The sequence below is a fragment of the Cyprinodon tularosa genome, unplaced genomic scaffold, assembly GCF_016077235.1.
Source record: "Cyprinodon tularosa strain WSP-4 unplaced genomic scaffold, ASM1607723v1 ctg1135, whole genome shotgun sequence".
NCBI lineage: Eukaryota > Metazoa > Chordata > Actinopteri > Cyprinodontiformes > Cyprinodontidae > Cyprinodon > Cyprinodon tularosa.
Window position 1 is genome coordinate 69,378 of NW_024037932.1, and position 13,715 is coordinate 83,092.

At 39.9% G+C, this 13,715-nt stretch overlaps 1 protein-coding gene across 3 annotated transcripts; it reads right to left on the reverse strand.

Moving 5' to 3' along the window:
* Positions 1–4,091: 4,091 nt before the first annotated feature.
* On the reverse strand, positions 4,092–9,577 carry LOC119795327 (gastrula zinc finger protein XlCGF57.1-like). Of its 3 annotated transcripts, none has more exons than XM_038303274.1 (3): positions 9,331–9,577; positions 8,202–8,297; positions 4,092–6,316 (listed from the first exon to the last, which is right to left on the reverse strand). In XM_038303274.1, the coding sequence occupies exons 2-3, from the start codon at positions 8,245–8,247 to the stop codon at positions 4,614–4,616; spliced, it is 1,749 nt and encodes a 582-aa protein (XP_038159202.1). In that variant the 5' UTR covers positions 8,248–8,297; positions 9,331–9,577; the 3' UTR covers positions 4,092–4,613. The 3 variants fall into 3 exon arrangements, with proteins under 3 accessions (XP_038159202.1, XP_038159197.1, XP_038159210.1); XM_038303269.1 differs by having other exon boundaries at positions 8,172–8,297; XM_038303282.1 differs by lacking the exon at positions 8,202–8,297.
* Between the last annotated feature and the right edge of the window lie 4,138 nt (positions 9,578–13,715).

Sequence of the window (13,715 nt, forward strand, 5' to 3'; positions counted from 1 at the left end):
AAGCTGGAAAACAACGAGAAGAAACATGGAAATATTAACAGATGGATCTGACAGGTCTCTACCTGCTAACGGGTCTCTACCCGCGGCTAACGGGTCTCTACCTGCTAACGGGTCTCTACCCGCGGCTAACGGGTCTCTACCTGCTAACGGGTCTCTACCCGCGGCTAACGGGTCTCTACCTGCTAACGGGTCTCTACCTGCTAACGGGTCTCTACCTGCTAACAGGTCTCTACCCGCGGCTAACGGGTCTCTACCTGCTAACGGGTCTCTACCCGCGGCTAACGGGTCTCTACCTGCTAACGGGTCTCTACCTGCTAACGGGTCTCTACCCGCGGCTAACCGGTCTCTACCTGCTAACGGGTCTCTACCCGCGGCTAACGGGTCTCTACCCGCGGCTAACGAGTCTCTACCTGCGGCTAACGGGTCACTACCTGCGGCTAACGGGTCTCTACCTGCTAACGGGTCTCTACCTGCTGCTAACGGGTCTCTACCTGCTGCTAACGGGTCTCTACCTGCTGCTAACGGGTCTCTACCTGCTAACGGGTCTCTACCTGCTAACGGGTCTCTACCTGCTGCTAACGGGTCTCTACCTGCTAACGGGTCTCTACCTGCTGCTAACGGGTCTCTACCTGCTAACGGGTCTCTAGCTGCTGCTAACGGGTCTCTACCCGCGGCTAACGGGTCTCTACCCGCGGCTAACGGGTCTCTACCTGCGGCTAACGGGTCTCTACCTGCTAACGGGTCTCTACCCGCGGCTAACGGGTCTCTACCCGCGGCTAACGGGTCTCTACCTGCGGCTAACGGGTCACTACCTGCGGCTAACGGGTCTCTACCTGCTGCTAACGGGTCTCTACCTGCTAACGGGTCTCTACCTGCTGCTAACGGGTCTCTACCTGCTAACGGGTCTCTACCTGCTGCTAACGGGTCTCTACCTGCTAACGAGTCACTGCCTGCGGCTAACGGGTCTCTACCTGCGGCTAACGGGTCTCTACCTGCTAACGGGTCTCTACCTGCAGCTAACGGTTCTCTAACTGCGGCTAACGGGTCTCTACCTGCAGCTAACGGTTCTCTAACTGCGGCTAACGGGTCTCTACCTGCAGCTAACGGTTCTCTAACTGCGGCTAACGGGTCTCTACCTGCTAACGGGTCTCTACCCGCGGCTAACGGGTCTCTACCTGCTAACGGGTCTCTACCCGCGGCTAACGGGTCTCTACCTGCTAACGGGTCTCTACCCGCGGCTAACGGGTCTCTACCTGCTAACGGGTCTCTACCTGCTAACGGGTCTCTACCTGCTAACGGGTCTCTACCCGCGGCTAACGGGTCTCTACCTGCTAACGGGTCTCTACCTGCTAACGGGTCTCTACCTGCTAACAGGTCTCTACCCGCGGCTAACGGGTCTCTACCTGCTAACGGGTCTCTACCCGCGGCTAACGGGTCTCTACCTGCTAACGGGTCTCTACCCGCGGCTAACGGGTCTCTACCTGCTAACGGGTCTCTACCCGCGGCTAACGGGTCTCTACCTGCGGCTAACGGGTCACTACCTGCGGCTAACGGGTCTCTACCTGCTAACGGGTCTCTACCTGCTGCTAACGGGTCTCTACCTGCTGCTAACGGGTCTCTACCTGCTAACGGGTCTCTACCTGCTGCTAACGGGTCTCTACCTGCTAACGGGTCTCTACCTGCTAACGGGTCTCTACCTGCTAACGGGTCTCTACCTGCTGCTAACGGGTCTCTACCTGCTGCTAACGGGTCTCTACCCGCGGCTAACGGGTCTCTACCCGCGGCTAACGGGTCTCTACCTGCGGCTAACGGGTCTCTACCTGCTAACGGGTCTCTACCCGCGGCTAACTGGTCTCTACCCGCGGCTAACGGGTCTCTACCTGCGGCTAACGGGTCACTACCTGCGGCTAACGGGTCTCTACCTGCTGCTAACGGGTCTCTACCTGCTAACGGGTCTCTACCTGCTGCTAACGGGTCTCTACCTGCTAACGGGTCTCTACCTGCTGCTAACGGGTCTCTACCTGCTAACGGGTCACTGCCTGCGGCTAACGGGTCTCTACCTGCGGCTAACGGGTCTCTACCTGCTAACGGGTCTCTACCTGCAGCTAACGGTTCTCTAACTGCGGCTAAAGGGTCTCTACCTGCTGCTAACGGGTCACTACCTGTGGCTAACGGGTCACTGCCTGCGGCTAACGGGTCACTGCCTGCGGCTAACGGGTCTCTACCTGCGGCTAACGGGTCACTGCCTGCGGCTAACGGGTCTCTACCCGCGGCTAACGGGTCTCTACCCGCGGCTAACGGGTCACTACCCGCTGCTAACGGGTCACTACCCGCGGCTAACGGGTCTCTACCCGCTGCTAACGGGTCACTACCCGCTGCTAACGGGTCACTACCCGCGGCTAACGGGTCTCTACCCTCTGCTAACGGGTCTCTACCTGCGGCTAACGGGTCACTACCTGCGGCTAACGGGTCACTACCTGCTGCTAACGGGTCTCTACCTGCAGCTAACGGGTCTCTACCTGCAGCTAACGGGTCACTACCTGCTGCTAACGGGTCACTGCCTGCTGCTAACGGGTCTCTACCTGCTGCTAACGGGTCTCTACCTGCAGCTAACGGGTCTCTACCTGCAGCTAACGGGTCACTACCTGCAGCTAACGGGTCTCTACCTGCAGCTAACGGGTCACTACCTGCTGCTAACGGGTCTCTACCTGCAGCTAACGGGTCTCTACCTGCAGCTAACGGGTCTCTACCTGCAGCTAACGGGTCACTACCTGCAGCTAACGGGTCTCTACCTGCAGCTAACGGGTCACTACCTGCAGCTAACGGGTCACTACCTGCTGCTAACGGGTCACTGCCTGCAGCTAACGGGTCTCTACCTGCAGCTAACGGGTCTCTACCTGCTGCTAACGGGTCTCTACCTGCTAACGGGTCTCTACCTGCAGCTAACGGGTCTCTACCTGCAGCTAACGGGTCACTACCTGCAGCTAACGGGTCTCTACCTGCAGCTAACGGGTCACTACCTGCAGCTAACGGGTCACTACCTGCTGCTAACGGGTCACTGCCTGCAGCTAACGGGTCTCTACCTGCAGCTAACGGGTCTCTACCTGCTGCTAACGGGTCTCTACCTGCAGCTAACGGGTCTCTACCTGCAGCTAACGGGTCACTACCTGCTGCTAACGGGTCACTGCCTGCTGCTAACGGGTCTCTACCTTTTTTTAAAGTTGGCTTGTCTGCAGTTTTAGAGTCAACTAAACAAAAACGTTTAAAACTAATTTAACTATTTTTCCAATTAATTTAATCGTTATTAATACCAAAGTCATTACATTTATCTTTAATAAACATCACCAACCTTTTTATGTTGAAAAGTTATATTCTCCTCCTGAAACCCTGAATATAGTAAAGATCCTGCTAAATGGACTGATTCATTTACAGAAAGAACTGATGATCCAGATCATCATTTACAGAAAGAACTGATGATCCAGATGATCAGGTTCCTTCCTGAAAAACAATCTATTATCAACATTTACTATAAATGTGAGCTGAATTGATCCTATTTATAGTTTTAGATTCATTTTTCTTTGGGGTCCTGCTGACCCCTGGAAACATTCAGTCAGAAATCCTTCATCCTCCGTCTGTTTGGGTTGCAGCCAGGGAATCATCCCAGGTTGATCCGACACTTCTGTCAGAACTGCTCCCAGAAAAATCAATGACGCTAAATTGTCGTGGGAAAAAAAATATTTAACTATTCACTCCAATTAAATAAACAGAGATCGATGGATTTCACTCAGTCGCCATTTATTACATCTTTGCAAAGAGAGATCAGTTCATCATACGGCCCTAATTATGGAATAAACCTGAGAAAGAATCCGGTTTGTTTTGGGATTACATGAGAACACTCCTTTCAGGGGAAACGGACGCCGTAAAAACATTTTTTATTGGATAAATAGCAAAACTCAGTATATGAAATAAGAGAAATCTGAATTTTCTGACCGCGATGATGTTATAAAATTCACTCAGATGACGAGATGCCTGGTGACTGTTTAAAGTTGTACAGATGTGCTTTCAATACTGTTATTTTTACTATTTTCATATTTTTTTTACACTCGATTTGATACGATTCTATCCGTCTATTTATTCACATCGATATGAAATCACCAAATGACTCCAATATGAGGGCATCTAAATAAAAAATGCCATTTTCCCATAAAAATACAAATAAAAGATTGCCTGCTCACTATAGTCGTCTAAATTTTAAAATAATGTATTGGTACAAGTACAGTAATATTGGCATATAAGCACACAACACACCCACTACATTCATAAAACTTAAGACATAAACCAAAAAAGACCAACAACTTTTGATGGTTTCCAACTTTAGGGCTTCAACAAGATTACAGAGAGATTTATGCAAAATTTGCTAAAATAAAAAATACTTCAGCCCAAAAAATGTCAGAACAGAGAGTTTAAACTGACAAGGTGATTAAAACAATCGGTTATTTAATGTATTTCTAAACTGAAATATTTTAATTCAATTATTATGATGCAAAAAAGCTTAAGGAATATTTCTGTAATAAGAAAACAGAGCGAGAAATAACCGAATCCTTACATGTCCTTCAGACATGAGCTCTTTTTTCTTTACCTAAAGGTAACTTCTTTCCTCTCAGTTTCTCGGTCGAATAGTGAATTTCCATGTGTCTTTTAAAATATGAACTTGTTGTACATCTTTTACCACAAATATCACAACGATTTTCTCCATGTTGAACTCTTTTGTGCTCCTTTACGTACGACTTGAAGGTGAATCCTTTAGCACAAACATCACAATTAAAAGGTTTTTCTCCACTGTGAATAACTTTGTGCATGTTTAAATATGCACTGGAGCTAAATTCTTTTCCACAAACATCACATCCATAGGGTTTTTCTACAGAGTGAGTTCTTTGATGCATGTTTAAATATGCATTGGAGGCAAATCCTGTCCCGCAAACATCACAGATGAAGTGTTTTTCTGCATCGTGAATTTGTTTGTGCTTCCTTAAATTGGACGTGCTAGTGAATCCTTTCCCACAAACATGACAAACAAAGGATTTTTCTCCATTGTGACTTTTTTTGTGAATGTTCAAACTTGCCTTGGATTTAAATCTTTTTTCACATATATCACAAACGTAGACCTTTTCTCCTTTGTGGATTAACAAGTGTTTGTTCAATTCCGACTTGGTGAAAAATTCTCTTCCACAAGCATCACAGCCAAAGTGTTTCTCTCCTGTGTGTTTTCTTATGTGTCTATTTAAATCTGACTTTGAGAAAAACCCTTTATCACAAGCATCACAAACAAATGGTTTCTCTCCAGTGTGGGTTCTCATGTGTCTATTTAATTCTGCCTTTGAGGGATATCTTCTGCCACAAGCATCACATCCAAATGGTTTTTCTCCTGTGTGGAGTTTCAAGTGCACCTTTAAATTTTCGTTTAAGTTGAATCTTTTACCACAAGTATCACAACTAAAGGGTTTCTCTCCTGTGTGGATTCTTCTGTGCCTCTCTAACTGAGCATTGGTGACGAATCCTTTTCCACAAGAATCACACAGAAAGGGTTTCTCTCCTGTGTGGATTTTCTTGTGGGTGTTTAAATCCCATTGTGAGTAACAACGTCTCCCGCAAGTATCACATCCAAACAGTTTCTCTCCTGTGTGATTCCTCATGTGTCTGACTAAATTATATTTTCTTGTGAATCTAATTTCACAAACAGCACAACTGAAGGATTTCTCCCCCGTGTTCATGTTAGCATCACTACAGTTTAGCTGTTTAGTATTTTTCTTTAGTGATTCTTCTTCTTTCCTCTCTGTGAACCATTTCTCATCGATGGAACGTCCTGAAGTCATGGATCTCGGCGTAGAACGACTCAGAATAGATCTGTTAGCATCTTGTTTCCCAGATTTGCTGACAGTGTTTGTGTCTGCCTCAGGAACTCTGCTCTCTTCCCGATCCTCCTCGCTATCCTCGGTTTCAGAATCTTCTCCACGCTCTCCAGAGCCTCCGTGACTCTTTAGATCCGTCTTCCTGCTGGTCTCCGCTGTTCCAGAGTCCTCCTCTTTCATTTCTACCTTTATATGTTCGGCCGAAGCTCTGATTGGAAAATCTGCGTCTTCAGTTTTGTGCGGATGAAGCTGAAAGAACAGAGGTTTCTCTTCCTCCTCCTCAGTTTTCACGGGAACAGAAGGAAAGCTGCTATCATGCGTCTCCTCCTCCTCCTTCACACTCAGCTGTTCCTCCTTGATGCGGTGGAGCTCCTGCTGGTCGGCATCAGGAGCCTCTTCTTTAACATCTGCAGGCAGCAGTGAAAACATCACATCCGTTATGAACAACCTTACAGTGTCTCTGTCAGTAGATCAATCTGGTTACATTAAAACATCTTCTGATTCAATTATTATTCCCTTCACAGCATTTCTCTGTTTCCAGGGTTAGCTTGGTAAAGCTAACTGGTTAGCTTTAGCCATTCACTCAGAGGTACTCCAAGCTAACTTTAGCAGTTAGCTCAGAGTAACAGACGCCATAATGAGTAGCTACTAACCAGCTAGTATTGGTTGGTACGAGCTGAGACTGTGTTCTAATAGGACATTGATAAACTGGAGGTTTAACTTTATTCATCAACTAGTTATGTTTCATTAATCATTACTGATAAACCAACTTATTAAACCCTCCGGTTGGATGTTTCTGCTTCCAGGGGCGTCCATACGGAAGAAAAACTGTCTCACTGGAATCTGTATTTTTTTTTGTACAACGAATTTCAAAGACTGAATTATTTTTACGCATTGTGCAAAAAATGTGTTTGCAGGTGAATTTTCACCAGATAAAAAAAAACAATGTTAGGAAGTCAATGTGTACGAAAAAACTGTACAAAAAAGACAGATTCCAATGAGACCGTTCTTCTTCTCTGCATACATACCTCTCTACCATAATACACTGTGTACGGGCTCATCTGATTCCTGGTCGGCTGCTTTCATTCCATGTTTCTGAGCTTTTCTGGCTTCAAACCCGAATATTTCTGATCTTGATGCCAGAATCTACTGCTGAGGTTTAACTGTGAGAAAAACAAGGTTTTCTGAGGAGCTTTAATGCATCACCTCGTTAGAAATGGCCAGAGATGGCAAAAGTACTCACTTTCCGTACTTGAGTAAAAGTACCGATACTTGTGTTAAAAAATACTCTGGTAAAAGTGGAAGTACTGATTAAACTTCTTTACTCAAGTAAAAGTAACAAAGTACAGGCTTGTAAATTTACTTCAAGTATAAAAGTAAAAGTAGAAACCACTTTTTTCATGCCGTTGCCTACATTTTAAATGGATGTCTGCCAATAGGACTAGATCTCCGTTGTGTTCATTTTCAATCATCTCGTCGTCCATGCTACTATGCTAACGCCACCGCCACCAAGCTGCAATGATTTGCCGCCAATGAATACCGCCGAATCTGTCGATTCATCTTGTAGTGGTGCGTCAAATGCAACGTAGATTCCCATCCAATTAGATTGAATTTGGTATTGATGACGTGAAAAATAATAACGGTAACTCCATTGAAATGATTCAAAACTAAAGGAACGAGACAATTTTTTAAAATGTAAGGAGTAGAAAGTACAGATATTTGTGTAAAAATGTAAGGAGTAGAAGTAAAAAGTCGCCATAAAAATAAGTAGTAAAGTAAAGTAAAAATATCAGAAAAATCTACTTGAGTACAGTAACGAAGTATTTGTACTTCGTTACTTCCCATCTCTGGAAATGGCTCCAATCATAGGGGCAGACCTCAGAAACTGAAACTTTATTGAAAAACAGTCAACTGAGCAAAAACTACATGAATGGATTCAAAATTGAAGCTTTTTTTTGACTGATTTCACTTTTAGATTTGAAATTTTAAGAGTGACTCTGGGAACGTTTCCCACAGACTCCCAGGATGTGCACTGAAAAAAACGATCTAGAAATAAGCTAAGCTAAATCTGAGTGTTTTTCCCCTTAATTTGAGCAGCTAAAGGAGATAATCTACTCTTAAAAGAAGATAATTATATAATATACACTTAAAATAAGACAATTAAATAGTTTTTTTCTTACTCTAAATGTAAAATGTCTTTTTTCCATTGATAAAGTTTCCTCAATTCAAGAAAAAATGCACTTATTTTAATAAAAAAATGACCTATTTTTTGCAGAGTGGAAACCTCCAAACCTGACGGCTGCTGCAGCAGCGTGGAATGGAAAACATCCGCCATCATCAGCGTCTCCTCCTGCTGTCTTCAGATTTAGCAACCATCCGTTATCAGGCCTGAAAATAAAACCAGAACCATAAGAGGTCTGCGGGAAAAAAGGGTCAGGAGCTACAAAACTAGATGTTTTCATTCAATATAGATAGATAAATAGATAGATAGATAGATAGATAGATAGATAGATAGATAGATAGATAGATAGATAGATAGATAGATAGATAGATAGATAGATAGATAGATAGATAGATAGATAGATAGATAGAAATAATCAATCCAGCTGCGGACATTTTTTACAATATATTTATACATAGAAAGAGATTAGCCCATCTATCTATATAGATATATATATGTAGAGAGAGACATGTGTATATATTTGTGTATAGATGCATAAATATGTTTCTGTATATAGTAATATAGTCTGAATGGCTGATTTGAATCCTAGAATAATCCTATCAGATTATTCTGTGACTCTTAATCCCACTAAGAAGATTTAAATAAACTGAAACGTTTGTTTGTTTGTTTTCAGCAAACAAACAAACAAACAAAAAAAAAAACAGTGAAAATTGGTTCAATATTCAGAAAGTTAAAGTTGATTGAAATTGATTCTGTTCCTGCTGAAAACAGTGAGGAGCTGTTGACCTCCCCAAGATGGCGCCACCGAATGACGTTAGCGGCCGTTCTGTTTACCGGTTATTACTATGAAAGTGTATATATTCAGAGTCCTGATAGCAGTTTACTATCAACCAGAAGTTATTATTATATTTCTGAAACAGAAAACAAAACAATGATATGGAAAGAAACCTTATAATGATTCACGATAAAGAACTAATAATCTTATTTGAGAATAACTACAACAACAAAAAATCCGGTATTTCTAATTCACAGAAGTCCCTCTATTCTGGAGTCTCTACTCCAAAAAAACTGTTGCAAACTGTCGCAACAGCGCTAAAAGAGCAATGCACCATGAACGCATCACAGAGCAACTGTAGTTTCCTCTGGGTTACAAAAGCATCTCTGTTCCTCTAAGTTTGATGATCTATTTAATGATAAATAAAAACACATTTATAGAAAACAATAAAAGAATCATTTTACCTGAAAGAACCAAACCTCTAGATCTACATGACATAGAATCACTTCAAGCTGGCTGCAAACCGCAGGAACAAAGAACCGGAACCAGAACCGGATTGAAGAAAGAAACGAGGTGTAAACATGGAATCCGGATCGGAGCAGAACCAGCTGCTGAGTTTGGACCCGAACCCAAAGATCTGGATCAGCTAGAAGGTCCAGATCCAAAGGATCAGCAGGATCTATGCAGCGAGGCTCATGCTGATGACGTAGCTGATCCCTACCACGTGACTAACTCCATAAAACGTCACAAATAAACACACCAGTTAAGGTTTCCTGTAGTTTTTATGGTTTTTATAAACAGCATAAATAATCAGCAGATAATTAAATTACAGAAAATAAAGGAACTTTTCCTTTAAATATTTATTGTTTCTATTCTGTTGTTTACAAAGTGATTTTTTTCATTAAATAAAAAATAAATAAAAAATGTGACTAATTAGAGTATTGTACTTTGGACGATTCACCAGTAGGTGGCGACAAACCTCCACTCTCTGACTGCTTCCTAATTTTTTATTTATTTCATTTATGTTATTTATGAAAAATAAACATTTAAAGCGACTGAAGCTTTTAACAATCTGCAGCTAAAATGGAAAAATGATTTAAATTATCCAAAGTTTTTTAGATTATACTGGTAGAAAGATTTAATTCAAAGTTAAATAAACATATTAAATTATTCCAATAATAAATAAAAGTTACCATGGAATACAAAGTTCTAGAAAAATAATTTCTTAGTCCGCTTTGTTTTTGATTAACTTTAAACTGATTCATTTTTATTAAAATATTTATTTAAATACGCATTAAAGCTCATTTAAAGTTATTTTAACGTTAGATTGACGGAGCTCTTTTTTAATCAATTTCAATCTAAAAAAAAAATGGAATAAGAGATAAAAAGTTTGCTCCTTTGGTTCATTTGGAGGAATATTTAGTATCAAGTTAAGATAAAAGTAATTTTAATGTATTCAGTTTATAAAAACAGATATCAGCCCTAAATGTACGAAGTTAGATTCCAGGTGATTTGAAAGAATAATTCAGACTTGTAGTTATAAAAACCATCCTTATTAATCATATATGAGACTGACTCATCTTTATGTTTATGTTCATACAGACCTCAGTGTTTCACTGCAAAAAAATGATCCTTTAAAAGTCACTTTTCTTAAAATAAGTGCATTTGTCTTGAATTGAGCAGATAAATGAGACATTTAGCCTATGGAACAAGATCATTTACATTTAAAATAAGACAATGCAACTGCATTGTCTTATTTTAAATGCATTTTATCTAATTATCTTATTCTAAGAGTAAAAATATTCATTCCATTGGCAAACTATCTCATTTATGTACTCAAATTAAGGGGAAATACATTTAATTTAAGACATTTTTATTTATTTCCAGTGTCTATGGTGGGATTTTGGATCCATAAATGGGAATAAAAAGCTTATTGTTCTGAAGTCGCTGTAAATAAAAACATTTTTACCAACTGATAACTTTAATAATATGTTGGTGAAGATTCTTAGTTATGCAGGTCAGAGTCATTCTAATAAAGTTAAAATCAATCCACTGGACTTTGTTTCCAAGTCTGAAGACGTTTCTCTTCCATCCAGGAAGATTTTTTCAATCCAAAATGTCAGAAATAGCGTTTAGTTCCAGGTTTTATCCAGCAGCCCAACAAAGCCTGGTTTTAGTTTAGAAAACATGCAAATAGAAACGGATGAACGGGTCACCCCCTTTGGAATGGGGGTTGTCTGGCTTCTTTGTTAGCCTGCAATGCCCCATACCTGTCTATGTCTCTGAAAGGGGGGTCGTTAGAGGGAATAGTTGGTCTGGCTGAACAGGAGAGGTCTTCTGTTCTCCTGTAAAGAGGTTGTGGGAAGGAATGAACTCTATCGCTGCATTGGAGGTTTTTAAAGCTGAAATCTGAGTCCACCTGACTCTTAACATACATGGCGTCCTTCACGCCCCTCTCAGAACTAAATGCTACCGATTAGGTAGGGGGTGATACCATGGACTCTTTTTATTGGTCTAATGTTTTGATTGCAATAAACACAAGTGAATTACGTACATATACTCATATAAAACAACACAAAAGAAAAAAAAAAGTCCAGCCCCTCAGAAACTGAGAATAAGTTTTTCTTTATTTTTTTCTTTCTTTATTTACTTTATTTATTTCCCCCCCCCCAAATAGAAATAAACTCATTCAGGTCTGAATGAAGCAGGCAGTCCTTCACTTCAATCACAGGACAGATCAATCTAGAAGCTGTTATCTATGATTCAGTTTCTCTGTTAGCATAGTTAGCCTCCATCTGCTTAGCTAGTGAATGCTAACACATTAGCAAAAAAACTATTGGAAAATATGGAGGATCAGGAGAAAAAAAATAATTTAAAATTCATATGTAAATTATACATTTAATACAGTTTCACAGTTTTTTTTTTTGAATTTAATCATTAAAAATGAAAGTTAAATTATATTAACCCATTGCTAAATACAGCTATATAAATAATAATTTTAAAAACCATAATTCATAAATCTGATTATAAATATCGTTATCAATCATTTAAAAGATTATTATTTTCTCTCTTTCGATTAACAAAACCTTTTAGCAAAAATTTCTTTTTTTTCCATTATTTTCACTGTTCATTATTTCTGTGAAATACTAACAGCTTCTAACTGGTTCCAGTTTGTTCTCGCACTGGTTTCCATTTAGCTTTAGCATGAAAATAAACTGTTCCTAAAACCGCGTTATGCTGAAACTGAACTATAAGACAATAAACTGAAATTAAACTGTTAATAGAATTAAGACTAAATTAAACTGGTATTAAGCTGTTTGATGGTCACAGAAAAGAAGAAAAAGAAAGAAGAAAAAAACAAGAAAAACTAAAAGAAACAAAGAAAAAAAATTAAAGAAAAGGAAAAAAAAAAAGTAAATAAATAAATAAAGAAAAAAAGAAACAACATAAAAAAGGAAGAAAAAAGAAGAAAAAAAGGAAAAATATTTAAGGAAAAAAAGAAGCAAAATAAAAGAAAAAAAAAGAAAGATAAAAAGGAAAACTAAGAGAAACAAAAAAAATGAAAGAAAAAAAAAAATAAAAAAAAAAAATAAAGAATAAAGAAAAAAAATAAAAAAGAAAGAAAAAAATAAGACAAAAAGGAAAAATATTTCAGAAAAAAATAAAAGAAAAAGATATAAATAAAAACTAAAGAAAACAAAAGAAAAAAAAGAGAAAAAAGGAAAAAATAAATAAATACATAAAATGCTGCCACAAATCAGACCATTACAGGAATGATTAAAGAAAACAAACCTGGTTGGAAACCAGAGACGGTTCCTAACTCGCTGTCTTTAGACCCCGTCCTAAAGTTGTGCGTAAACGTCCTTATTAAAAACATTAACAGAGTTTATTTCCTGTGGCTGATTTCTTAATGTCCTTCTGAAGTTTAGCCACGTTACGCTGTGACGTCACACGAACACATGGAGGTTACATGTCAAAATAAAAGCCAGCCAGATATTTTCCTCTCAGCAAAGCAAATGCAACTAAAAAAACAGCCTTTTATTAAATGTTTCTAAGAGTAAAGAGAGAAACACTGGTGTCCTTTGCTCTACCTTTATGCTTTTCACAGCAATGTGGGTAAAATAAATGCTGTCCAATAACAATGATCATGGTGAAATAAATAAATGAATAAATGTAAAAGTTTGCTCTTAGCACATCTATTACAAAAATAACCAAATAAAATCATGATAAAAATATCAAAACCCTTTTTGCATGAAAAGCACATATAAATGCATAAAGCAGGGGAACGGTTTCACTCCAGCGAGAAAATACACCTGGAGGTCACTATTTCTGTTTAGATTCTTATTTTTTAAAACCTTGTAAAGCTGATCTACATGTCTGGAGAGTTCAGGGTTTGAAAATGTCCGTTTATATTAGTTTCATCTTTTTTCCACAGCAATGTTGGATTTCTGTTTATTACAGGAGGGGAGTAAAAAAAAGGATTTTTAAATATTATTTCAGTTTATTATGGGAAAAAAGTCAGAATTCTGGTTTTGATCTCAGAATTTAATCTCTGAGTTGTGGATCTTAATATAGATGGGCGCCATGAAGGCAGAGATGTGGAGCACTCAGCTTCACTGACAGAAATGTGAGATGTTTGGGAGGAACAGGAAGTCATTGTAGGAAAATGATGGAATTAGGCGACTTTTTCCGTCCCTGAGGGTCCCTGCTGATGATATTTGATTAATGGAAGAACAGAAGGTGATTAAAACAAGAGAGCTAGTCTCTAAATCAGACATGGCTACGGCTTGATGCTAACATGTTTTTTTAGCTGTCAGAATTCAGTCAGAGTTCTTACTTTTTTCCCCAT

Excerpts from the sequence above, each read along its gene's own strand:
- LOC119795327 (XM_038303269.1), bottom strand. The coding sequence starts at position 8,247 with ATGATGGCGGATGTTTTCCATTCCACGCTGCTGCAGCAGCCGTCAGGT. Across the intron at positions 6,317-8,171 it reads TTCCACTCTGCAAAAAATAG|ATGTTAAAGAAGAGGCTCCT; the intron begins GTCATTTTTTTA and ends TGCTGCCTGCAG.